The 27,492-nt window shown below is 37.7% G+C and overlaps 1 protein-coding gene across 7 annotated transcripts in view; it reads left to right on the top strand.

The window, feature by feature from the left end:
* The window catches only part of PRUNE2 (prune homolog 2 with BCH domain), a 136,038-nt gene that overhangs the window by 24,398 nt on the left and 84,148 nt on the right, over positions 1–27,492 (top strand). For all 7 annotated transcript variants that reach the window (XM_058424131.1, XM_058424130.1, XM_040089566.2 and 4 more), the window contains exons 2-6: positions 1,614–1,718; positions 2,184–2,386; positions 3,503–3,666; positions 10,544–10,696; positions 13,229–13,323. In XM_058424131.1, the coding sequence (XP_058280114.1) occupies positions 1,614–1,718; positions 2,184–2,386; positions 3,503–3,666; positions 10,544–10,696; positions 13,229–13,323 (720 nt within the window). The remainder of the gene's footprint in view (positions 1–1,613; positions 1,719–2,183; positions 2,387–3,502; positions 3,667–10,543; positions 10,697–13,228; positions 13,324–27,492) is intronic.

The following is a 27,492-nucleotide window of genomic DNA, read 5'->3' as shown; positions in this document are numbered from 1 at the left end:
GGAGGGGACTCTGCCCCTCTGCTCCACTGAGACCCCACCTGGAACCCTGCATCCGGCTCTGGGACCCAAACACAAAGACATGGACCTGCTGGAGTCCACAGGAAATCCGACAAATCTATCACAGGGCTGGAGCAGCTCTCCTGTGAAGACAGGCTTGGAGAGTTGGGAATGTTCAGCCTGGAGATGGCTGCAGGGAGACCTTAGAGCAGCATTCCACTACCTAGGAAATGTAGGAAAGCTGGAGAGGGACTTTTGGCAAGGATGCATAGTGGTAGGACAAGTGTGAATGGTCTTAAACTGGAAAAGGGCAGGTTTTGATGAGGTGTTATGAAGAAATTCGTTATTGAGAGGGTACTAAAGAGGATGAGCTTATGAGCTTTATTTTCGTTCTTTATTGTGGCAAATGAATCAGAAATGCATGCTGCAGAAGAACTTGTTACAAAAATTGTATTGAAAAGAGTGCATGGAGACAGCTGCTAATGAAGGCTTACATTAATTTATGTTCAATCTGTTCCAGTTGTATTCTTCAGTAAGCTATCTGTCTTTCCTGATATATAGGAAATGGAGAATGTGTCCTTTTTTTATTACCCAAATGTATTTTGATGGCTGTGTTCCATTTAGGGAAAGAGAACCTAAGTTTACTCCTTATATCCAGGTAGAACTAAGACTAGAGGAAAAAGGTTAGCTTAAGAAAAAACGCACATTTCTAATTATTAAGGGTAATGTAATAATGACTTCTGTTGAAAGATTAAAAAGTTGACACCAAGAAATTCCAGTTAAATATAGCAGAAGGTACATCAGCCTTTACATGCCAACAACAAAAATGCTTACTTTCATGTGTTTGTTTCTGAAAAATCTCTTAGCATCAGTCACGTATGTTTCACCAGTTAAGAAGCATTGAAAGTGAATAAACTGTAACGTTTCCATGCAGCTAGCATGACAGTAACGATATGCACAAGACAAAAACTTCATCTTATATTTTGTGTGTGCAATTATGGAGAAGGTAGATCCTTCCTTTCAATACTTTGCTTTCACACAGCAGGTTTGTCTTCTCTTTTCCTCTTGTTTGAAAGGCACCTAATTTTATTAAGTGAGAACAATTCAAAACTCATAGTACTTCAGCTGTGTTCAGCTTCTGAAGATTCAGGGTGAAAGGCGGTTACTTTGTCTATTTGCTGATTCCAGCTAAGTGAAGAAAAAAGGGTAAAATGAAAATTACAACTTGCTACGTATTATTTGCTGTGTATTTTGTTTTGTGCATTTCTACAGTCTTTTGGAGTGTGTTTTGAAATGGATCTGTGAGGTATTTTGAAAGGCTTTTTCACGTGTACAGGAAGCTGCTGCTTCTTATCTGTTACTTCGCTGTGAAAGGGACTTCTGTCAGATTCAGACCTCATTGGGTTCTAAACTATGGTGAAATTTAGTTATTGGCTTTCTTGGGAGCTCTGAAGCCAGGGAATGTCTTATCCCACAAGAAGTCCATTCCTTCAGCCAGCAGGGAAAAATGCTACAAATGAGAACAAAGCCTGATATTTAACTTGTCCTTTGAAACGTCATTGTGATTAGACCTTTTCTCATCATTTCCACTCATGGCAATTGTCTTTGTGTTACAGAATAGGAGTAAACGGCTGGAAAAAGTCCATGTTGTTCTTGGGAATAAACCCTGTGATTTGGATTCACTTATTTCTACCCTGACCTACGCTTACTTTCTAGACAAGGTAATGGAAAAATTGGACTGGATGGTCTTAATTCACTCATTCCAGGTTGTTATAGACATCTTACTGTTTAGTCAAGTGCTATGAAAACATTTTTTCTGGACAATGATTTTGTTATTATTGAAAATCAGTTCTTAAAAGATAAATAATCAACATTTCTTTCCATACAAAAATGAATGAGTTGTTATTAGATAGTTTATTGAATAGCACAAAAAAAATCAGTCCTGTGCTTCATTCTTTATCATTTTCCTCTTCTGGTTTCTTAGGTACTCCATAGGAGGCAATAGAGACAGATGAAGGAAAAAAAAAAGTGAAATACCATTTCCCACCCCCCCCTTTCTTTTAATTAAATTAAGGGGAGAAAATCCCAAACAGAAAATTGAGGCGGTTTCTAATTGCTCACTCTGTTAAAGTACTGTCCTGATGAAAAACAGGTCCAGTTCTCACAAATGCACACCTGTGTTACAGGTCAGTCCCCCTGATACTCTTTGCTTGCCTGTGTTGAACATACCAAGAAGAGACTTCAGCTACTTCGCTGAGACAAGATTTATTTTGGAAGAGCTGAAAATCCCAGAGTCATTCCATATCTTCCGAGATGAGATCAATTTGCATCAGCTGAATGCTGAAGGGAAATTGTCTTTAACCCTTGTAAACAGAAACGTGCTGACGAGGTATTGTATTTTTTTTACAGTAAGGTGGTTTATGTGAGTGCGAGCTGTTTCAAAAATTATGTTTTCTCTGTAGTGATATTGCTGTGTTAACACAATTAGTGAAAGACCTCACAAAGGGAAAGTAAAATGTATTTTGTCTCCCATTATGTTCAGTAAACATAACAAGGTGAACAGTCATTTTTACATCACTTCAAATGGAACTTCCACTTCTAGGAACCCTGTGTTTTTGCATGTCTTAGATTAGATGTTTTCATTTAGTTGAATAGTCTGGAAGTTTCCTGTGGCCAGTAGATAAGTGATCAGGGTTTTTTTTCCTGCTTCTTAGCTCTCCTTTGAGAATCTTATATTGAGCTGCAGGTGCCTAGACATTTGCATATGTGCTGTTAAGATGGCTGATGGATTATAGTGATCCTTACCAACTACAGTCTTTCAAAAGGCTCAGAGCTCATCTCTGGAAGACCACAGTCCCTATACAGATCCTTAAGAGGGACTATTTATAAGGCCGTTGTGAATCTTTTATGAAGAGCCTCTTTTTAGTGGTCTGCCTGTCTTGCCCAGAGTAAAGGATGCTGTTTACTTCCAGTTGTCTTTAGAAATTCATTAAGACAGGTAACATCCTATGGTCCCATTGTACTCCTAGAAATTTATAGATTAGACTATAAATAGGGAAAATCTGAAGAGAGAAGTATTTGTGAAATTTGTTTGGCTTGGTAACTGCTATTGTAAACAAAACACGAAGTATCTAAACACAAAAAAATTTTTTTTTTGTAAGTTTTCACAATATTAAGTTGAGAAAATTCTAAATCTCCTCTATATAAAGAAGGCTGTTTTCAGCACATGTAGAAATACTTTTTCCATAGTTTTTCATAGATTTTGATGGGTGATATGTCATACTTAGTGATGTTTCAAGCAGTAAAAGAACTCTGCACACTTAATTTAAAAAATCATAGGTTTAGGATCTAGGTGACATCCTTCAGCTTTATAGCAGACTTCAGGTAGCTATAACAATGGTGGTGTAGTCCAGAATTTTAAAAAAACATGTTGCTCTTTTTTTACTGAGTTGTCTAAGCAGCTGTTAAGATAAATATATGTATAACTTCTAAATTTGCTTGATAGTGAGGATAAAAGTTTGGAATCAGCTGTTGTCAAAGTCATCAATCCAGATGCGCAATGTGACAGAAGCCTGGAGTTACAAGCCTGTTCTTCCTCTTTAGTCGTAAAAGAGATTCTTCAAAAGGCACCAGAGTTAATCACTCAGCAACTGGCTTATCTCCTCAGAGGTGAGAGATTACTCGTTTTATTAAATACTGAAAGGTTTAATGGAGTGTTTCTGAATTTGCTCATGCAGAAAGAGTGTGATCCATTCTTTGGTTAACAATCCCTTTAAAGACCACAGGAAGCTTCATAAAAGAAGCGGGGAGTAAAGAGTTTGTTAAAGAGTAACATTATATTGAATATTAAAAATGTGCATTTAAAAATAGGCATGAGAGGTCTTTGCTGTATCACTAGACAAGAATATTAAATGAAGCTGTCGACATACCAGCTGGGTAGCTGGAAAAGCTGTGCAGTTCGTTGATTCTGGGGGCATTGTGGACAACAATATGGATTGGAATCTAATATTTACAAGTTAAAGCTTCTCCCTCCCAATGGTTGTACTTTTTTATAGAATGATGTTTTAATGGCGTGATGCAAAACTTTTGCTGTTTAAAACCAGTGTTATCCAGTCTTCATTGTGCTCTCCTTTTCTTTTGTACAGTGTGCCCAGTAGAGTACAAAGTGCAAGTGAGCTTCAACAATCAGAAGTATTTTCTTCTCTGTCTTGGAAGTTCATAATTTATATTAATTTTCTTCGTTTATTTGCTGCAGCAGAACTTTCCAGTTGGAAATAAAACTGCTGTTGAAAAGAACAGTTACTACTTTTAAGTTACTTACTGAATTTTAATGTTCAATGAATTTTATAGGTTTTAGGTTTTAATTTTGTGAAACTGCTAAATGTCCTTTTAAGAAATTAATGTGGGCATGTTTAATTAGGATTATGAAAACTTGTCTCCATTTAGATTTCAGAAGCAACTACAGTCTTGGTAAATCATTGCCAATACCTGCCATGAAACATTTTTGTAAGAAATTCTGTTGAGTAGCTCTCTAGAAATCTAAGCAAATGACTAAGCATAATAATTGGTTTTGGAGGCAGAACAAAAAAAGGGTTTTTCAGGAATATCAGGATATTTGTTTGTTGGTGGAGAGTCAGGTAGGAGAGTTCTTGAATAATGTTCAAGAACATGTTCAAGTATTGTATATGGATGTGTCAGCATGTTTTGTGCCTCTAGTCAGTATCCAAATTAAAATAAATTGCTTTTATTGGAGTTTGCATTAGAGATAGTACTTCCAGTTTTGGGGAATATAGTAGCTAATTTTTTAATTTTTTTTTAATAAATGAGTAATTACATTTTGATTATTACATTCGGTAGAGCTTGTTTGAGGAACTTAGTGGATAAAAAGTCTCTTCATACCTTCTTTTGCATGCTATGAGAACCTACTGGCAAAGCCTAAGGAACAAAACACAGCTGCATTGAGACTTGATGCTTTTCTGCTTCTGTCAGCAGTGCAGATTGGATGGATAAAATGCGAAGCAATGCAGCAAGTCCTCTTGGTCTCTTTAAACAGAAGAAGTTTTTAGTGCTTAAGAATCTCTCATTACGAATTTAGAGAAATCAGTGAACCCATCACTAATTTTGATGAGATTAAATTTTAAAAAAAATAAAGTCATAGATACTAATGTATGTAAATGACAGATCAAACTAAACCAGTCTGAAAATAAAAGATTAAATACATCCTGGCAGGTCTAGGTTTTGTGTTTCTCTGTATATAATACGGTCTTTCATCATGAGGTATAGCTTCTTAAATTCACCTTACCTATATAGCATAGGGAACAAAGGAAGGAGGGGTGGCTGTTTTATTCACACTTCTTTTTTCTTAAAGTCTTTTAGCAATGTTTAAATTTTAATTACAAAGACAGATATATTTATATATATATATATCAATTTTACATTTGTGGAAACTTCACCTGCTTGTCTATGTTAAAAAAAAAAAAGTCAAGAGAAATGACATTTCCCATGAAACTGAGCATTATTGATTTATGTTGGAGTCCAGGGCATTCCTATGGCTGCCCTGGAGGGTCAGAGACCTGGACAGGGGGGTCTGGGACCCTGGCACAGAGCCCAGAGTGACACTGGCTTTGATCCCAGTCCATGGGAAAGGCTTCCTGCACTGCGGGAAGGATTGCAAGCCTCAAGAGTGTGAAAATAGTAGTTTAGCTTATCACAGGGTGAGAAAACAGTAGATTTGTGTTTTTAGTATTGAAGTGAATGGGGGCAAGATGGAGGATTTGGGGCATTGTCTCCTGCTTCTTCTTTCTTCTTCCCTCACTTCATTTTCTGCAGTGACGGTGGCACAAAGTAGTTTAAGGAGATTGGGTCAAAGTAGAGATGACCTGTTTAGTGTAAGTGATAGGTATTGGCAAATAATGATAAATAAAGAACACGTAGCATTTAGTATAAAAGATAGTGACAGCCCAGTGCGGGAGGAGTCATCAGATGCCCGAGCAGCTGCACAGACATGAGTTGGGCACTGAGAGAATTTTAAGATAAGAAATAATAAATAAAGGATGCAACCTTGAAAATCAGAACCTGAAGACTCTGTCTCTTTCTTGTGTCCAGCTCAGGGCTTCTCAGAAGGCAAAGGACTCTAAAACTACCTGAATCTCGGGAGAAACACCCAAGACATTTAGGCATTTTTATATTTAAATATTAATTTTTCTTTTCTTTTCTTTTCTTTTCTTTTCTTTTCTTTTCTTTTCTTTTCTTTTCTTTTCTTTTCTTTTCTTTTCTTTTCTTTTCTTTTCTTTTCTTTTCTTTTCTTTTCTTTTCTTTTCTTTTCTTTTCTTTTCTTTTCTTTTCTTTTCTTTTCTTTTCTTTTCTTTTCTTTTCTTTTCTTTTCTTTTCTTTTCTTTTCTTTTCTTTTCTTTTCTTTTCTTTTCTTTTCTTTTCTTTTTCTTTTCTTTTCTTGTATCTCTGTCTCCTTATCAGACATTATATAAGCTAATTCTGCCCTTGGGCTTTTGAATAGAACCTGCTTGGAGAATCAGTGTTGTACAGCCATATTTGGCTTAAGTTAGAGCTTTTGCTGTCCCTGGATTTGTGCCAGAAGCAAACAATTACAGAACCTGCCAGAGTCCTGGGTCTGTATTATTTTATTTCCCAAGAGATGTTTGTGAGGGGACTGTTGCCAAACTCAAGATCCATTAAACTGCTGAATCATTACATTCTCTGTTGCAGCCAGCTGGCAAGGATGTTATTCCAAGCACTCTCTGTCAGGTATCTTGGGTCAACATGCTCTCAAAAATGCCTCCTTATGTTTATTTGTATAAGGCTTTGACGGATCCAGAAGGTGCAAACCACAACATGTAAATATAGACAGATTTCCACCAAGAGGATCAGCAATTTTTTTTAATGTGAATCTGCTTTTGCTAGTGATGAGCTGCATAGTTGAGGTCTTTTCATACCCTTTGGGGACAAGTGGAGAAGATTAGTTTGTTATTATAGCAACGCAGATAAATATTAAGAAGTACCCTTTTAAGGACTTCAGGAATTATGCCAGTATTTTTTTTTTTCTCTGTCTTGTACATTAATAGGATGATTCACATGCTCCTGCATTGATGCATCCTTAATATATATGCCAAGAAGAGAGGATCATTCTTACCTGCACCAAACACTGCCCTTACTTGGGCTGACACTTCTTTTTAATATATGGAAGCAGTTTTTTTTGGAGGCAGTGCTTCTTCTCTCTTTTCCCCAGTTACGTTTTATTCCAGCTTCATTGCGTTTCCTGTTAATTACAATAAAGATTTCTAACTTGGATATATTTACAATTCTGGTTTGCAGTTGTTTTTTTTGGGGGGGGGGATGCGGGGGTGGGGGCATGGGGAGTGTTGAAGTATACTTTCCATAAGGAACTGTTGGTTCCCCCCTTGTACCTGTCCTTTATTTTTACAGGTTATGGAACAAAACCTTGACAGGAGAAATGCCTATATTTTCTTTGTATTGTTTCTCTCAGCCATAAACTTAGAATTCAGGAGATGCTTGTGCTGTTCTTAATGTTTTCCCAAAACGACTTCTGCCTTCATTAGGTCATGTTTAATATTAATGCACAGCAATTGCTTTTGGCAAAACTAATGCTTCACTTCCAAACTGCTTTGCAAAAGAAGAATAAAGTGCACATTTTTAAGAGCCTTAGCCTATTTTCTAGTGACCTCTTCAGAAAAAATAATGTAGTAAAGTGTGATGTACGCAAGAAATAATATTGAATCTTGTATTGCCTATTATATATGTTTTTTCTCTGCTTGTAAGCAGACCGCAGCCACCATTATGCTTTCAGAAACCCTGGGGGAGTAACACCAACACTCAGTAAAATCTGTAGGAGATTTTTGAGACCATGTATTGCCTTTACAGCAGGTATTTATAAGGCAGCACATGACTAAATGGACTACTGACCTTTGATCAAGCAAAAGTAACTTAAGTGAACTCTTTTTCTAAACTACCTGGAATCTTAACCCTCACAGAAATGCTGAGCATGCCTGGGGGAGAAGAGGTGTGTCCTTCTTTCCTGGTGATGAGAACAATTTTGAAAAGTGATTATAATATTAAAGGACAAGTAAATGTTGATCTTAGGGCTTGCTGACACCCTAGTAATTTGAGAATAATCCTTTTCTGGCTTTCATCCTAGTAGAAAAGTTATCAGTTGCAAGCACTACAGTGTTGGTGTGACTAATGACAAAAAGCAGAGCCTTTTAAAAACCTTTCTAAGGTGTCTGCCTATCGTGAGTGAAGGTTGCATCCTATTGACTTCAAGACTGGTGGTCTTGGGTGGATGTACAATTCACACCTCTTGTTCTGCATTTTTCCATGTGTTTGTGTTAGGGTTTCCTGTTCTTGGTCTTACCCAAATATTCCATTCCCTGAATCACACACACAGCTGTGGTAAAAGTTTCATACATTGTGTATCTGAGGTTCTGTGCAGATGGACAGACTGCCTGATTGATCCTAATGCTGCTGGAGGGCTTTACGGGGTATGCTGCAGTCTCCCTCCAGTAGGTGTGATGACTTTGACCACACACTGTAGATCCAGCACTTTCTTCTGGAATCTCTATTTCCTTTGTGTGTCCTTGAGCAATTTCCCTTTCTGTTTCTGGAGGAAGAAAAAAATTAGAAAATTGCTGTTGCTAAAATACTTCCTGCAGCCTGTTCCCTGAGCTGCCTTTTGTCCAGATGCAGCTCTGTGCTGACAGAAAGCGTGTTGTGGGGTGTCTCACTCATTCTGGTCACTACTGTTTCAAAGCTACAGAATATATCTCGGGAGTATATAGGTAGCACAAGCACTGTTATCTGCTGTAGAGTAGAACAACAAGGGCTATTTTTAGATGAATTATCATGGAAGCTGCTGGTTGAGAAACTTCTGTCTTGTTAGGGGGACTGAAAACCAGGCCTTGATAATAGGGATAGATATCTGGGTACTTTATGTAAAAGATATTTACCTGTAGAAGCCTGAAATCTGCTTATTATGTTGTGTACATAAATTTAGAAATATCAATCTGGATCAGAATAGAAGATTTGAATGCAGTCTGTATTTATTAAGTATTTTTAATACTATCAAACAGAGCAGGAGCATTGTCTTAAAGTGATTGAAAGACTGACATAAAGAGCTGCCATGCATTAAAAGAATATTGGCAGTTACAATATCTGTAATACAAACAAAGAATGGAATGTCATGTATTTGTATTTAATTCCAGAAATCAGTATCTGATGGGGAGCAGCTTTTGGCTTGTTAGGCATTATTTATTATTTAATCCACACAGGATTTGTTAAATAAGGGTGTGTTTACTTAGCATGGCACAGTTACTTTGTGTTGCAAGTGGTTTGTGAATTTGAAGAAATGCTTTGTGTTTTTTCATGTGATGATGTTGAAGGAGAAAAGGAAAATGAATATATAGTAGATGATTGGATCCTAGTTCTTCTGGTGAGACTGAGAGTGACAGTGTTAAGGTTTTTCACTTACTCTTTTTTGCTCTGTGCTGAAGCCTAAATACTTTATTTTGCAGTAATTATCTTACATATTGTACTTATTGTAGAATTGACCCAGCGTAATGCAATGAAATCATACACTTGTTTGAAATTCTTGTGCACAGCAGATAAATAAATAATTTCAAGGCTGAAGTATAAGAGCTTATTATCCTGAATTTACTGTGAGTGATTGGAAGCAAATACTATATTTAGGTGTATTGATAAATGGAATCCCAGTCTCCAGGGAATGAATGAGGTAACTTAAAGTGCAGCAAATAGTTGTCTGAAAAGACATCATTCTCACTTCTGTATTGTAAGACAATTCCAGTCACTGTGAAGTTATTTAGTGGGTTATGTTTCCCTTAAGTTTTAAAATTTTGATTGTCTAAGTTGGTGTTTTTTTGGTGCTTCCGTTGATAAGAATTAGCCAGAGTCAGTTACACATAGTGACCAATGACTTTAAGATCATTAGTTCAAATGCCACTGCCATGAACAGGGACACCTTTCACTAGTCCAGGTTGCTCAGAGCCTGGTCCAACCTGGCCTTGAACACTTTCAGGGATGGGGCATCCCCATATTCTCTGGGCAGCCTGTTCTGGTGGCTCACCATCCTCACAGTAAAGTATTTCTTCCTTATGCCCATTGTAGGAGGACATGTCTGTAGAAGGAAGGTTGACAATGTGAATTTATGTTTCAAAACACACTAGACTAGCACTTAGTCTAATGCCTGGAAAGAGGAGAATATATGCTGGTGTGCCATCAGCTGCTGCTGGCTGTGCTGCAGAGCCCTGTTAGTCTACAGAAGCGTGCTGCACACCGTGGCAGCGCTGGGACCAGCCACTTAGCTGTAAGAGACAGCCAGTTCTAAATTCAGGAAGTTCATGTTAGGAGGATGTTTCCATGTGAATTCAGTGTACTCTCAGTGGAAACAACCTCCAAGAAGGAATGGGCTTGGGAAGCAATGCAGTAAGACATCCTGTTTCTGTAGCACCTCTTGGATCTTTACAGGAGACATTGATTTTTTTGTCTTTCAATGTTTCAGGGAGCATTCTCTTCAAGTGCATGTCTTTGGAAGCTGACAGAATGACAGAGCAGCAGGAGAAAGTACTGTCCATTTTGGAGGAAAAGTTTCCAGATCTTCCCCCACGAGAGGAAGTAATCTCTGTTCTCCAGGAGACTCAGTTTAATGCCCCAGGTAGTGCAACCTCCTTCCATTTTTCAGACATATTACAAATTTATTTGTGTAACTGTTTCAGAATATATTTTATTGTGTGTGGTGAAAGTAGAAGCAGCTTGACAGTTAACTGTATATTAATTTTAAATTAAGTTGTTTACATTCTAAATCATGGAATTGTGATTTCTTTTGAGGAACTACTCAGCTCCTAAATTATCCTGTATTGTTTTTACCTATAAAGTTAACAATTTATTTTATATATTACTTTTACACGTGTATGCTTATCAAGAATTTATGATTCACATGGACATAAAAAATGTGTCAGTCTATGCAATTGCCTATGTGGTGTGGAAGCAGATTTTGTTTCACCCAGATTTACTAAGGGCTTTGTACACGTGAAGTAAATTTGACATCAAACTCAGATTAAGGAAACAGTGGGAAAGTTGCAATTCTTTTCCCTTCTTCTGTTAGAAATACCAAAAAGAAATATTCAGTGTTCTAAAATGGCAATGTTTGAACCCAAAATTTAGTTTTAGGCTTTTGAAGAGATGCTGTGAAAGCTTGAAGAAGATTGTTGCAATAACTCTTTTTTTTTTTTTACTGGCATTTGCTGCCAGGTTCTTACCAAAGAGTGATTATTAAATTCCAAGGGATATTTCTCTGTTAGATATATCAGATAAGAACAGGGTCCGTGCAGACTCAGTGTCTTTTTTTATTCTCTATCTGCCCATATGCAGAAAGTAGTCATTGAAATTTAGATCATCAGCCTGAGACAGCTGCCTTATCTGGTAGATAAGGACAGAATTTGAGGTGCTGTTTCCTTTGCCTTTTCTTTTAGTGAGATTACAAGGTAATTTAGTTCAGGTCTATAAATGTTCACATGAATGCTCTTAAGTTCCTTCACTCAAGCTATCATAGTTCAGGGGTGGACTGTATGCAGTCTAGACTGGAAAGTGGCAGTGAAAGTGGCTTTTATGGAAGTCAGTTCTCAGTTCTGCCAGTTGCCAGGGAAAAATGGTTTAGTACTGTTCATTGTGAAGTTTTCTGTAATACCAAATGCAAAACTTGGCCAAGTATGTGTAGTGGATTTAGTCTGCATGGTACTGGTTGCCAGTAATTTATATATGTGACCTGAGGCATGAGGAGGGCACTGTCATGCACTCTGGTTTGGTAGGGTTTTTTTGGTGGGTTTTTTTTTTTTTTTTTTTTTTTTTTTTTTTTTTTTTTTTTGCTTATAGCTCTTGTTTTCTGTGTACTACAAGGTACATAATTATTGTGTATTCATATGACATATGTGTATATTGCACGTGACATTTCTTTTAGTAGGATGCTGCCGAGTTTCAAGAGCCCCTTGAAGGATGTAACCTCTGCTGAGTATTTAGCTGTATTTACTTATTATTTGAGGCAATATTAGGAATATTCAGCCAAAAAATTTCTCAGTTTCTGGGAGAAATATTGATTTATTGGCCTGAATTAATTTGTTATTTGAGGCACAATAGGTTGCAGCCCCCCAGAAAGTCTATAGGCTATATAATTTTTTTTTTAAATAACAGATGTGTAAAAGTCCATTTTATCATTAGATTGACTGCAGTAGCTGGACTCTGTACAGGAACAGTAATGAAAGGATTAATTTCTTTGACTCAGGTTGGTATTTGATTCCCTCTGGAAAATCATTTATTCAAATACATGGTGGATGTTAAACTGCCTTAAAGGTTGGTGGACATTTTAGTTGCAGCCCTGCACTGGGATAGGTGGCTTGCAGCATTCTTTACATAGACATTTGGCTATCATGTCTGTGTTGCAATCAAGTGATGTAGTTATATTCTTCTTCATAATATGTATTTGTTTTGAGACTCTTTACAGCATTTTAGACAAACATTTGATGAGGGAAACTTAAGTCACCTGGATTTTCAATACACTGTGCTTAAATGTACCAATATGTGTGGTTGCAATTCTTGTTTTATGCCATTGTTTCTGATTATGATGTTTCTATGGTACATAAACATATACTTAGTTCATGAATGATTTGATGTACATATGAAAAATCCATTGGTGAAGAAGGTCAGAAAGATTGAGTAACTCTGTTCACAGAATATCTTAAATGCCCTGCTTTTGAATATTTCATAGACACCATAGTACCACCATAAACACCATAGTCCACAGGTACTTTTCAATATATTACTTATTTCAGAAGTAATTTTATATTTGTGGTTTTATAGTAGACCCTAGAAATTGTCTAACTATGCATTTATTGTCAGCTGGAAGTATATTCACTTAAAAAATTTACAGGAACACAGGTGTTGCAGTAGACTTAATTCTTCATACTTGTTGTTAGTGTGTATCCTCCCTTAAATCTCTTCCTTTCTTGAAAAAGTCCCTTAGAAACATGAAGTATTGAAATATTAATCTAAGTTTTAATATTTTCATATGACGTACTGTAATACAGAAAGAAGGTTCAGTGTTAAGGTCTAAGCTGTGTTTTTAATTTATGTTGATGCATCTGTCAGCTGTGGATAATTGTATATATGGAAATCAATTTTTTTTCTTAAACAGGTGTGAATATTGAGGAGGTTATGCTCAAGGATCTCAAGGAGATTTCAGACGGAGAAATCAAAGTAGCAATTACCACTGTGTGCATGACACTGGAGGTAAGAGGAAACTTAAAACATGTTTAACAGCCTTATTGCGTATGGAAATGGTTCTTTAAAACAGATTGTGGACAAGTTATTTTCTCAATATTTTTTTCAGTATGAGCAGAATTTTCAGTGATTTAATTAACTTTGAGAGAAGTAGTAGCTAATTGTTATCTGACTTACATTATTATGATATTATGATTATTCCCTCCCTTTAGATTGTACCATGGTGTGTTAAAAACAATGGCATAAACAAACTGGAACCTTGGGGTGAATTGAAGCTGTGAGCTTTCTGCCTTCATCTGAAGGAGAGTTACATGTTGCTGGATATTATAGAAAAATATCATTTTTAAAATATGAATGCTTAGATCACTGAATAAGTATGACATGGCACTGTTATTTCTGATTGAAATTTGCTTACAGACATATTGATTAATAATAAAACCTAAGTGGTCTGAAGAAAATGTCGATAACAAAAACATCTTTGTGTAGTATATATTTGTAATTTTCAGTCTCTTCATTTGCATGAAAGTCACCTGTACAAAAGTATTTGATATGTAGAAGAAATTTTCATCTCCTTTTGCACTAAATCAAAACTTTTTCTTTTACGTCAAGTACTACTGAAGAAAATACAAATCTCTTGATTAGTTCTTGCCTTGTATGTCCTAAAATATCTCTTACAATAAGTGTCTTGTGATGCATTTTGCAAAAATTATGATGCTTCTATGGTTGATGAGGTTTTTGTTACAATCCAGCTAATAATTATCCATAGATTTCTGCTTACATTGTAAAATGTATAAAGTAAATTGAGTAGCAAGGCTTCAAGAAATGAAGTTGAATCTATTAGTTTTCAATTAGTTGTTTGAATAATAAGCAATCTTTACCACCAAAACAACACTGCTTTATGAACCATAATTTGATCCTAAAAATTTCACTGAGGCTGGGCAGAAAGGGGTTGGGGAAAGAGTATTTTAAGATAAGTCCCCAGAAGAGAAAATGGGATTTAATAAAGTTCTTAATAAAATCCTCATCTTTTTTTGTTTTAAATCTTTCTTTTACTCTGTCAGTTTCAGTTAATGGTGGACACAGCTAGGAGCTAAGTAGAAGCTGGCTTTAGCATTGCGTTTTCTTTTTGTTTATTTTGCATTAAATCACATTAGTAACTATGTAGAATACAGACCTTGCACTCCGCCACTCTAAGCTCCAGGTAAATGTGTCTGATCTCATCTTTGCAACTCTATATGCTCAAATGACTGTAACTCAAAACTTATTTTTTGGCTGGATCTCACAATTTGACTTTGTCAAGAGTAGATGTTCTTAGTTCTCAAAGCAGGCAAATTTTCAACCTTTTCTCGGTGAAGTGTAACGTTGTTGGCCAAGAAGTGTTAAGATCTGCTGGTTAAGCAGTAAATGTTTCATAATTGTTTTTCTTTCATAACTAGTGGTCATTGTGGAGGGAAGAAGAGATGACTTTGCCTCTAAGAACAAACTGAACAGATTTTACTGATGTTAGATGATTTTTAGTCCCAGTCTGTTAAATAATTTTTTTTACTACTATTTCAAATGGGATTGCTTTCTAGAAGTCATAGGTACCTTCCTTTGCTTTTTGCTGTCGGTTGTTCTGCTGTGAATAGTTTGTGCCAGAAAGGACTAACGTTTCAGGGGTGTAACTGCTTTTTTTTTTTCTTTTTTCTCCATTGAGGTGGAGATGAGTTTTGCATTTGCTGCATTCTGGTCTTTATTGAAATGTTTCCTGAAAACCCTCATTTTTGGTGCTTGGCCAGCAAAAGATGTTTTCTTTACTCAGTTTTAAAGTGACATGTAGTTACTTTACCTCGCATCAGAAGCACAATGCATATAAGAAAATTAATGACAAAACTGGCCAGACCTGTCTATTCAGCTTAGAATTCTGTTATGAACTCAAGAGTACACAAACTTTAATGAATTTATGATTTTCTCAGCAATAATAATGGTAGTTTGTTATTCATCCTCAAAGTGCTCCACAGACATTACCTGATTAAATATTAAGGAAACATGAAGAACAGGCTTGGCAAAGAGTGTTGAATCTCTATTGTAGTAGTGCATATTCTTCTTCAGAAGTATCACAAGGTCACTATTTTCTCTTAATAATCAACAAATATGCAAAAGTATCTTTATTAAAAGTGCTTTCCATAGGGCAGTCATTTTGTGTGAATGTGTTTAGGTTTCTCTAAGAGTCCATATGCAGCTCTGCATTGCTTGGCATAACCACCTTTGGATCTGGCCTTCCAGGTGGCATTAAAGCTGTAAGTCGTAATCAGACCTGTGTCACTGTGACTGGTGACAGAGTGTACGCTGCTTGAATTCTACATACATAACCACTTTATTTTTGAAGAGAATGACAAAAGAAAAGAGACACTGCCCAGATCACAGTTGTTTTTGTTGCCTTTGCTGGACAATTTCTCCAAGTTATAGTAATGATAACTAAGAAGATATTATGGCAGAATTCAATGCATGTGTTACAGTTAATTTCTATTACATTTTGTTTTACCCTTTGAGTATCTTTTGCTGCTTCTCTGCTGGAATTCTCTTGGCAAATGAGAAATGTCTTCTCAATGTGACTTTTTGGGAAAGTAATTTTCTTCCTGAGAAATGAAGACTTCTGTTGTAAAGTGAACTCTGTTCTCTGCTTTTTTTGAGTGTAGGGAGAATAATCCAGGTTTCATGAATATTCAGTTCAGTTGAAATGGCTCATTATAACATAGATTAATAATATGCTTCTTGGACTAAGTCTTTTATCTGTTGGTCCATGAAAATTTATTCTGACTACTCACAGAGCTTAAAATTACATAGAAGATGAATTATTACCTGAGGAAGCAGGTCAGTCAGTTAAAAACAAGTTCTATTGTCGCAGTGTCCCAAAAGCGCTGACCAGCGCAGCCACAGGCTAGCTCAGACGGGTTTTCCCACTGCGGCAACGTGGTACGGTTGGAGTGGCAGGCTGGGCAAGCCACCTCCTCCCAGTGGGGACTTGGATCCCCCACACCAGCGACGGGCACGATGATGGTACAGCAACCACGGCAACCGAATGAAAGGCTGACTCCTCTGGACAGGGTACAACGTTGGTTTATTGGGGGAGAGGGAGCACGGAGCTCTGCACTCTCTGTCCTGCTGCCCAGAAGAGCACTGAGAGCAGGTGTGCAGCAACTTTTAAGGAGGGGTGGGAACAGGGGTGGCGACAACCGGTCAGCCAATTACAGAACTTGGGGGTGTAACCGGGGGGTGTGAACCATAAAGCAGGGGACCAACCACGAAACGACGGGATGGGATTTCCAGGGCCCCAGCCTATCACTCGACGCCCTCCCTGGAGCTTTCCAGAAGCCAGGGAAGGGTCCTGGAGTGATAGACAGGGCGCCCAAGGGGAGAGAGAGGGGATTGACAACTTGGTATGAGGAGGAAGGGATGATTGACACAAAACGAACAAGCTCAACTTTGCAGTAAACAAGTCTGAACCAATACAGAAGGAGGGGGGTACATATAACAAACCATTATACCAATCTGTATAAAATCATATAAAACAAATAAAACAAATCGCACACCACCACATTCTATGATTGTCTGCTACTGACTGTGACAGACAAGGTATGTTCTGAAGGTCTGGTGAGGTTTATGCCTCTGGCCATGGCATCCACATACTTCATAAAGACAATTTCCAGGTTGTATGCCACTTCTGAAGGTTTAGAGAACATGTCACAGCCTCAGCGGAGGCTGCTGTTGTGTCCTCAAGAAAGTGACCTGCAAGTTCATGCTGCCACGGAAAGCTTGACTGTCCTTAGGTAGCCTCCATAGTTCATAAGAGTTGGGAATGGTACCAATAGGAAGTTCTTTGTCTTGTAACAACTTCCCGCTTTGTGGCTTTATGCCTCAGAGGAACTTACAGTGGCAGTCCCAGCAACAGTAACTTAAAAAATATAGGTGTTTGGGTGCAGGGTTTATAATTTTTCTATGAAAAAATAGTCTTATCTTGGATCTCCAGTTTAATTTTAAAACTATTTTGTAGTATTAGTAAGAAATGTCACAATTTCACTATTTTGGACAATTTTATTTCTGTATTTTGAAAAGTGATGTTCTTTATACCTCTGCAGAGCAAATAAAGAACCTCTGTCTTAGCCAAAGCATGTCAAACAAATGCTGGGTTAACCAGTACACACAGATAAGTGAGATTACAGCATGTCTTTGAAGATTTGAACTTCTGTTGTCTGTCTGTAATTATGTATATATATTGTATATTTGGGAACTTTTTTCTCTCAGTATAAATATAAATATATTTTAAATGGCAGATTGGTTCATTTGTTTTTAATGCAAAAAGCAAAACAAGAAGCAAACCCCAAGTAAACATGTTAACATTTAGTCTTCCAGTAATGGAATTGGAAACAAAAATTCTCAGCAACTTACAATAGCAATACGGTTCAAAAGTATTTTTCTGATGCCTGTTGTGAGAAGTTAGGGTATGTAAAATAAATGATGTATAGAGCTGTAGGAATGCGACTTTTGCAGACTACCTTATGTCTAAGGAACATTAAACATAGGGTTCTCGTTTTGCAAATAAATAACCATTCATTTCAATGGTTGCATAGTCTGGACTTTCGTGCATATTTTTGCAAAGATAAGAAGAGGCCATTAGGGATTTAATATAAAATAAATCGCCACAGGGTCTTCTTGTAGTCCTAGTCTTTCTGCCACATGGTGTGTCACTAATGTGCATAAATGGGCTTAAATGAATTTGTTATCTGAATTACATTTGCAGTATGTATATATTTATATATTATTTTTTAATTGTGTTTAAAAATAAAACATTAAATACATCATTTCTGGGAGTTGAAAACATACCATTTGTAAGTAAATCAACCTTAATTAAGGTCTTGCAATGTCAGTGTGTGATATCTGCCTTAGGAAAATTTATAACATTTATAGTACCTAAAACTTAAACATACTTGCATTTGCTTTTTCAGAAGTATTAAAAGGCTAAAGTCATAACCTCAAATGACTGAGTAATGCAGCCTCACGTGCATTGATGTAAACACCACACTCCTGCTTAAACATCAGACTGCCATCTTCTGGAGGACAATAGCTGTCCAGTTGATGCCTCAGGTCAGCCAAAGTACCCCAGTTGTAATGAGTACAATCCAACGTATGGAGGGGTTAGAGAGGCAAGCTGAATTCTCTGTATTGACTTTTCTCTAGAGATATGAAAGGAATCTGGTGAGAACCATTTTTAGTGGTGGCTTTAAGTAGCTGCTGTTGCAGCCAGCTGGCAAATAAGCCAGGCCAACCAGAGCAGTGACAACTGTTCCTTAGCTGCCTCCCAAGATAAGAAGAGGACCTGGCACCTCGTGTGTATTTATACAAATGTGCAGAGCCTGGAGAGTAACGCACGTTTAGAAAGTTAGGGTATCATAGGAGTAACTGAAACATGATAGGACAACTCCTGTGACTGAAGGAATATGATGGATGACTATAGGCTGTTTTGTAAAGAGAGTCAGGGAAGAAGAGGAGGGGGACTTGCACTTTAAGTTAAGAACCTCAAATGAATAGAAGGCAACTACAGTGACTATAGAAGCCCTATCAAATGCCTCTTGGGTCAAGGTTAAAAGGGTCATTTTCAAGCAATATTGTGGAGTTTGAGATCTGGCTGTGCACTCTGAAGGTTAGTACTAAAGCAGCGGTTTTAGATTTTAGAAGAGAAAGCTTTAGCTTCCTCAGAGCTCAATTGAAAGGGAAGCTTTTGCAGAGAATAAAGGACCTAGCGATTGCTGTGAGTTTTTCAAGATTGTTCTCATGAAAGCAGTAAACCAGTTTATCCTCTTCAAATGGAATGGGAGTAGGTGGAACATGAAACCCTCTTGGTTTAACCATGAGCTTCTGAGTCTGTTCAGGGCCAAAAGAGAAGCACACCTGAGATGGGAAAGGAATTACAAATCTGTTGAGAGCCACAAGAACATTACCAAGGCATAAGATACTGTTAAAAAAGCAGACTCAGCTTGAATTGAAATTGGTAAGAGATGTCAGAAACTACAAGAAAGGGGTCTTTGAGTATATAAACAACAAGCAGCAACATGAGGAAACTACTAGCCCATTGTTAAGTGGGGGAGGTGGATTAGTCACCAACAGCACTGAAAAGGCAGAAGTTCTCAACACTTCCTTGACCTCTATTGTCACCAACATAGTTGGTGATGCTGGAACGAGATGCTGGAAGCAGAAGTCCCTGTTGATGCAAATAGGCCCACTGCCAGTGAAGGAAAATTTGCTGAGTGGGCTATTATAGGAACTTGGCTCCTGCAAATTGATATGACTTCACAATACCCACTCAAGTCTATTGGAGAGCTGGCTGGGGTCATTTGTGAGGCTGTTCTCCATAATCCTTGAGAAGTTGTGGCGATCAAACAACACAGAAGACTGAAAGGAGGCTAATGTCACCTTCATCTACAAGAAGGGATTAAGAGAGGACCCAGGAAGTTATAGGCCCTGGAAAAGTTATGACACAGACCCTTCTGGGAGGATTCATTGCAAGATGAACCAAGTGATTGGGAAACACCAGCACAGATTCACCAAGGCTAAACTGTGCTTGACAATCCTGATTGCCTTATAAAGCAAAGTAACCAGCTTGGTTGATGTGGGGCAAGCCATGGACATTATCTGCCTGTGTTTCTCCAAGGCTTTCTCTATGATCTCCCACAGCCTCCTGGTGAAGCTGTTGTGTCATAGTCTGGACAAGCTGTCTGCAGTGGCTGGGGACCTGACCCACAGTAGTCATTTACCCCAGAGTGGTGGTAAATGGCTCCTTTTCCAGCTGGCCACCGGGCAGAAATGGGGTTCCCCAGGGATTGGTGTTGGGCCCCACACTGTTTCATGTCTTTGTAAGTGGTCATCCAGAGCACTTAAAATCAAGTGAACACTTTGGAAGGGAGAGCCCCTGCAGGAAAACCCTGTAGGCTGGAAGAGTGGCAAAGAAGAACCTTCTGAAACTCAGCAAGGACAAGTGGAAGGCCTTACACCTGGGAAAACAAATCCAGGAGTGCAGCACAGGCTGGGAGCACAAGGCTGGGGGGCCAGCGGGGGCAGCTCCATGGAAAAGGACCTGGGAGCCCTAGTGAACAACAAGCTCAGTATGAGTGAGCAATGTGCCACTTCCGCAAGGCCCCAGTGAGATCTTGGGCTGCATCAACGGGGGCATCGGCAGCAGAGATGATCCCATTCTTGTCAGCATTTGTCAGGCCACACCTGGAATACTGTTGTCAGGCGGGAGAGGGTGGAAAAAAGGGCCACAGAGATGATCAAAGGGTCAGGAAGCCTGACATGTTAGAAAAGAAGGCTTAGGTGAGACCTTAACACCAGATTCTAGTATTTAAAGAGTGGCTACAAATAGGGACTGTTTTTACAAGGAGTCACATGGAAAAAATGAAGGATAATGCGTACAAGTTACTCCTGGGGAATTAGTGATTAGGCACAAGAGAAAGATTGTTCACAATTATAACAATCAATCAGTGGAATAATCCCCAGATAAGTGGTGTAGTCCTAAACATCAGGCACTTAAAGGTTCATCTGGGCAGGGTGCTGGACCACCTTGTCTTGAGTGCTTTTGTCAAAAAAGTTTGGACTAGGTCATCCTTGAGATTTCTTCTAACCTGTTATTCTATGATTCAAAAGAGCGCTTCCTAATTAAATATGTGAAATCAAATGGCAGCAAAAAATGACATTTATTACAGTGATTAGCAGAATTACTTACAGTTTTCATACCAGATTCCTTTCAGAAGGTGACGTGGGAGTGATACGAGCTAAAGTTCCCCCTCTCAGTGAGATGCTTCTGCATGAAGTCATGTAGGATATTACTATGGTTTCTTGAGATTTGAGAAAATTGTAAACTTGTAGAACTGGCTAAGACCATTATATTATGAATCTTCCCAACTCAGCATGTACTGATTTATTCAACTGTCATTTTTGCAAGGTGTATTTGATTATTTTATTCTGTAGTACCGTCATAACAGATAGTATGCCAGAAGCATCAGAATTTTTTATACTTGCAGTATCACTTTAAAAATGCGCAAGATAAACAATGGTTTCAGGAGCACAGTGGTATGTTTTTAGGATTTAAATTTTTTTTCAGTATCTGAATAAATTGAATAGATGTCAATGGTTATAATGAGTGTGACATCTGGTCTTACTTGGTCCAAGCTATCATTTATGATTTTGCCTTTAATGGTTTAGTTCAGTCTTGGTTCAAAAGTTAATAAACAAAGTAAAATAACTATGAAAATTACTAAAGGAATGAGCATAAACAATCCGCTAACATTAGAGTAAAAATGTGCTTATGCTCACAAGTACATTGTTCAAAAAGAAAAACTGTTTTCTTTTGTATCATTTGTGAAATTTGTTTGAATAAATCAAGGTAGTTTCTTATGAAATACAGCTGTAAAATATGCACTGTCTTTCAGCTAAGTAAAATGCTATAATCTACCATATCATTATTGGGCTGTATTTCTGACTTCTACAAAGCTGACTAATTTATCATTTGTGTACTCTTCTAGTTCTTGTCAGTAGCACTCAGCTTAGCTGCTTATGGGGCATAGACATTGACAGCGGGAGGTGCTATTTTGAGAAACATTCAGCATAAAGAGTTGTTTCTATGAAATTTAATGCACTTTAAAAAAAAATCAGTGTAAAACCTAGCATGAACATTTAACATTTTAAGATCTAGCTGTCATGCATAAGAATATAAGAATTGATAATAGTTAGAGATGATAATAGGAATATTACATAAATTATATTTTTTACTATTTAGTTTTTGTTTTTTCTTTGCTATTGTGTTGGAAACAAATTAATTAAAATGTTGAACTGTTGATCCAACATTACAGTATAACTCTAGCTATAAGTAAAAAGACATTTTGAGTTTGCCAGTGTTAGTGTTACAGTACTAAAGAAGCCAGCAATTATGGTGACAGGATGTGGAGAGAGGTGACAGTATTTATAAAATATTTTGCTTAGTGACTGCTTTTGTGCTTTTAATTAAAATTTTTTAAATCATGCAATATTTATTTAGAATAGTGATAGTATGATGCAGAAATCCCATGGAGTTTGTCTGATGTGTCTTGAAATGTTACTTATGTTCTATTTGGCAAAGCACGTCCTAAAACATCTTCTGAAAACTAATGTAAAGGAATGCTTAACACTTGAAGCATTACAATAGCTTATGTTTTTATCATACACTACTGGATTTTGTATACCTTCTGCTATGTATCAGAAGCCCGGTCTTGAAACTATTGGATATTTTAGGATGTAGGAACATTTTTAAATTTTGAATTAGGCGGATCAAGTGCTCTGAAAGATTTTTATGCTGTACATATGTTCTCTGATTAGATGATGATGGGAGAAATCCTTTTTTTGACTCCATAACTGGGTACACTCTCAGGACTTGAAGTCTAGTGTTTCATCGAACTGGAAACTTCAGGCTTTATTTAATTTTATATGAATTTTTATATATTTTATTTATAATACATGGATTTAAAAAATTACAAAATAATTCAAGTTGAAAGCCTTTAGCCCTTACTTGAGTTTTCAAATTCATATTACCTAAGAGTACTAATTCTATCAAAGACCACAATTTTCCTTACTCTCTTAGTTCTAGGAGACAGATAACATTTTCACAGAAGCTTCTGTAGTCAGAATTATTCACAGCTTCTATGTGTCTCCACCCAAATGTAGTTTTCATCATAAAACTGCTGCATGATTCCCCAAAAAATACAATTTCTTCTGCAACTTCATAGCCAAGTTGTTTGGATACATTAAATACTTTGTGTATTTAAATGAATACATATTAAGTCTGACCTGCAGGCTCTACTGCAACATCTTACTTTTTTACCATTTTTTTCTTTTTCCATATAGGTTGGATAAAGTGTAAAATGAAAATTCCTTCAGGGTAATCTTGCATTTCTTTCATGATAAAGACCTTTATTATTTTCTCCATAAGAAATGCTGTGCATGAGCATACCATTTTTAGTCCTGAAATTGCTGCATTTCTGAAATGAAATGAAATCTTTAACCAAAGTTGCTTAGTACAGATTGAATTTATTAATTACAACAACAACAACAAAAAGGTAGGAAGGTCTACATTTGTTGTTTTCCTGACTGCTCTTTTTTTTTTTTTTTCTTAATTACTTTGTCAGAAGAATGAATCTCAGTATTTTGAGTTATATAACTTTTTACTTACTTGTAATTTGTGGTTAATAAAAAAAATCATCCTTTGACTGAAAATTCAGGTATGGAGAGATTTTCATTTCTCATGGTAGCATAATTTTTGGAATTTTGTAAAAAAAGGCAGTTCTCGGTACTGTTTAGACAAAAACAAACAAAAACACCCAAAAAACCCCCCAAAACAAGACACAAGCAGAATAGGGTACTTTATTCAGCTGAAATCATGTAGCTCTCAGTGTGTCAGAATTTCTTACAGCTGTTGGGTGTCTGCCTTACAGAAGTCTTACTTCTAAATAGAATATAAAAACGCTGCTTAGGCTGATGAGGAGAAACCTATTGAGGCCACAAAGTTTATGCCAGAGCACAACAGTAGCAGCTGTTTCTTTTATCTTCCCCAAATATGAAAATCATGGTTTTTGCATTACAGCTATGGGGAATTGAGGCCTGTATGCAACCTTCTCACACTTTGGGAGGATGTCTCTCAGTTCTGTAGAGAGAATAAATGTCTGAATACAGGCTGTTTTGTTGTGAGGCTCAGGTCACACAGGATTATAAAGTTCATAGTAAAATGAAACAGAGAACTTGAAAAATTATCTCTCTTCATTGCCAGACAATTTTTTTTCCTCCTTTGCATGAACAACTAAAGCCCTTGGAAAAATCTCCCCTTCCCTGGATGCTACCTTTACAAACAAAATGGATCAGTTGCTATTTGTTACTGGTTCTGGCACTTTGTACAGGACAAATGTCACTGCTAGATGTATTGTAACTTGGCTGCATTTTATCTTTCCCATCTTGCTGCTGTTGTTGCCTTAGTCACATTTTCAGAGAAATTTTATAAAACTTGATTCTTTCTCCATCCTTTATGGGAGTCAAGAGAGGGAGAAGGGAAGACCTAGACTTAGAGAAAAAGAAATATAACAGTCAACAGGGTCCACAAGGAATCATCTTCAGTCCATTCTTCTTTATTTTCCCCATGCAAGATTGCCAGAGAGATCTGGTCAGCAGACTGTGCTTGGATTCCACATGTAGAGCTTGATTGTTTTTAAGGTTTTATGGATGACAGCCTTCTGTGCGTGGTTGTTTCATTGTCAGTATTTGTCACAGTCTAGTAAGGAAAAAAGTTGGAATAGATTAATTTTGTACCTCAAATGGGAACTGTTAGGTCAGCTCTACAGCTGGTCAAACACCACAGTCTTAGACTACTTGTAGATAGTTTCATTGGAAGAAGGGTTTGAGGATGAGTTTGAATAAATGGCAACTTTACAACCAAGAACCTCTATAACTGTGTTTTAGAACCCAAAATCTTAACTAAACACTGATGTAAGTGTAATTTTTCGTCCTATTTCATAACAAAGGGAATCACATTCTTCTGAAAAGATATTGTTTTGGTCTGAAACTTTATCTTTTCTAATATAAAAAGTGTTATCTGAGTTGCTTCTGAGTATTTCCTATTAAAAAAGACTTTCTAAAAAAAGGGGCCAGATATAATTCAGAAATAAAAAAGTGATTTTCCTTTCACATCTCTCAGTTGAGTATTTGCCATATGGGTTGCTCAGCATTATACTCTCAGCAGGTCTAATTTATGGTAAACACACAGTGAGTGAACAAGAAAAAAAAGGCAATGAAAAAAATCATATTCTCCTTCATTCCCTTTTTTAAAAAAACTAAAATCAGTTTATTCAGGTTCAGCCCATATAGTTGTGGCACTTAGTTGAGTATGTGTGTATTTCCCACTCTCCTGGGAGTTTGTGAAGACTGACATGCTGCACTGTCCTTGCCATGAGACTGATTTGCTGGAGCTTGCATGGTAGTGTGTAAATTATACCTTCCTTGATTTGGTCTGGCATGCTGCCAGCTGCCCCAGGGCTGCGTTTTCTCCATGAAGGGCGGTTGGTGGAAAACATCAATTTTCTTGCTGTGCTTATGGGGTGCTTTAGCTGTTCCCTAGGCCTCTGCAAGAGGATCACCGACTAAATGAATGTGTTCATCTTCTGGACCACATCTAGGATTTGGATCACACACAGAAGGAAGTATAAAGTAAATCAAAAATAAACAACATTTTTTCTTGACTACAACCATGGAAATCCATAGCATCAATAGTTTGAAACCCTCCCTTCTCCAATGGGAGGAGCTCCTGGGACTTTCTCTTAGTATTGTGTATATGCTTTCTTTCTCTTTGTGGGTTGTCATCTTCTCTAGGGACTTCACTGCCATTAGTGTCCTTCAAGGACTCTTTAGAGCTTGGTCCACCGTAGTTTTCTTGTATGCATCAGCAACCCAAGTGACCACTCTTTAATCAGTGTTTCCAGCCCAAAGAAAGAGTCTGTATTGCTATATTAAAAAGTACCCCCAAAATATCTGGTTTGCATTTAGGGGCAGGCATATCTGAGCAAAAGAATCCATAGCGTAAATGGATGCATTTTTCTGAATAATAGAAATGGCTGCCATTATGGACTTAATATTGTAATTGCAAACATGAAATAGCTACAAAAGGAAATGTCTTTAAAAAGCAATGGTTTGCATCCTGCTCTCTGTCTTATTGTTATACATTGGACATTGGTAACGCATATGCTTTCCTTTCTGCCTGGATACTGTCTGTTCCAGCCAGAAACCTGCACATTCCAGATATGGATTCCTTGAGAAGCACTTTGGGGTGCTGTGGGATGAGAGGCTGGACACGACCCAGCCATGGGCACTCACAGCCCAGAAGGTTAATTGTATCCTGGGCTGCATCAAAAGCAGGGTGGGCAGCGGGGCCAGGGAGGGGATTCTGTGCCTCCGGTCTGCTCTGGTGGGACTCCACCAACAGTACTGCATCCAGCTATAGGGTCCCACCACAGGAAGGACATGGAATGGATGGGGAGAGTCCAGAGGAGAGTTACCAAACAGATTGGAGGGATGGAGCACCTCTGCTATGAGGAAAGTCTGAGACAATTGGGATTGTTCATCCTGGAGAAGAGAAGGCTTTGGGATGACTCAATTGCAGCCTTCCAGTACCTAAAGAGCTTACAAAAAAGATGGAGAGACCATTTACAAGAGCATGTAGTGAGAGAACAAGGGGAAATGGCTTCAAGCTAAAAGAGAGTAGGTTTAGGTTAGATAATATGAAAAAATTCTGTCCTTTGAAGGTGATGAGGCACTGGAACAGGTTGACCAGGGAAGTCATGGATGTCCCATCTCTGGAAGTGTTCAAGGCCAGTTTGGATGCAGCTCTGAGCAACCTGGTCTAGTGAAATGTGTTCCTGCCCAGTTAGGTTGGAATTAGATGATCTTTTAACATCCTTTCCAACCCAGGTTATTCTTGATTCTATAATAATTCAAAACTGTTCATGATTCTGTTTTAGAAGAAAGTGCATTGAATGTTGAGCAATCATACAATTTCTTTTAGGCAACATTTTTCCATGTCTTCAAGACAAATACCGTTTGCAGCACCTGGACTGTCCTGGTTTAGTGCAAATTTGCGAGAAAACCCCTGAGTTGGGTCCCTCGGGGGAGCAAACTCAAATGGCCCCTCCCCCCAACTGGTCTGGTAAAGAACTTCTTTGGAGAAAAGTGGAAAAAACTATTTTACTTAACAAACAAAGTGCATACAAGTATAAAGAATGAATAATATGAAACAATAAAACCTCTCCTTCTGAAGTGAGATGGCAAATTGAGAAAGTCCTTGCCGTGGGTGTAGCTCGGCTCTCTCTCAGTCTCTCCTCAGTCCCAGTCCCTCCTGCGCTGCTGGAAAATGCCGAGGTCCAGGCCCCGGTGGGCCGCAGGTGCAGCCCCCAGTGCTCCCCTGGGTTTTCAGTGCAGAGCAGGTTTAAACAGTTCCAAGAAAAAAAGAAAAAAATCAGTCCAGGGAACTTCTCTGCCCTAGCTAGCTGAAACTAACTAAAAGCAAAATGATCTCTGTCCTGCAGTCTCTCCAAGCCTCCGCCGAACACGCTGTCTGCAGAAGAATGTGGAGGA

Source organism: Hirundo rustica, chromosome Z (genome assembly GCF_015227805.2).
Source record: "Hirundo rustica isolate bHirRus1 chromosome Z, bHirRus1.pri.v3, whole genome shotgun sequence".
In the NCBI taxonomy this organism is placed as follows: domain Eukaryota; kingdom Metazoa; phylum Chordata; class Aves; order Passeriformes; family Hirundinidae; genus Hirundo; species Hirundo rustica.
The sequence above is the reverse complement of the archived record's forward strand: the minus strand, read 5'-3'. Positions and strand labels throughout refer to the sequence as shown.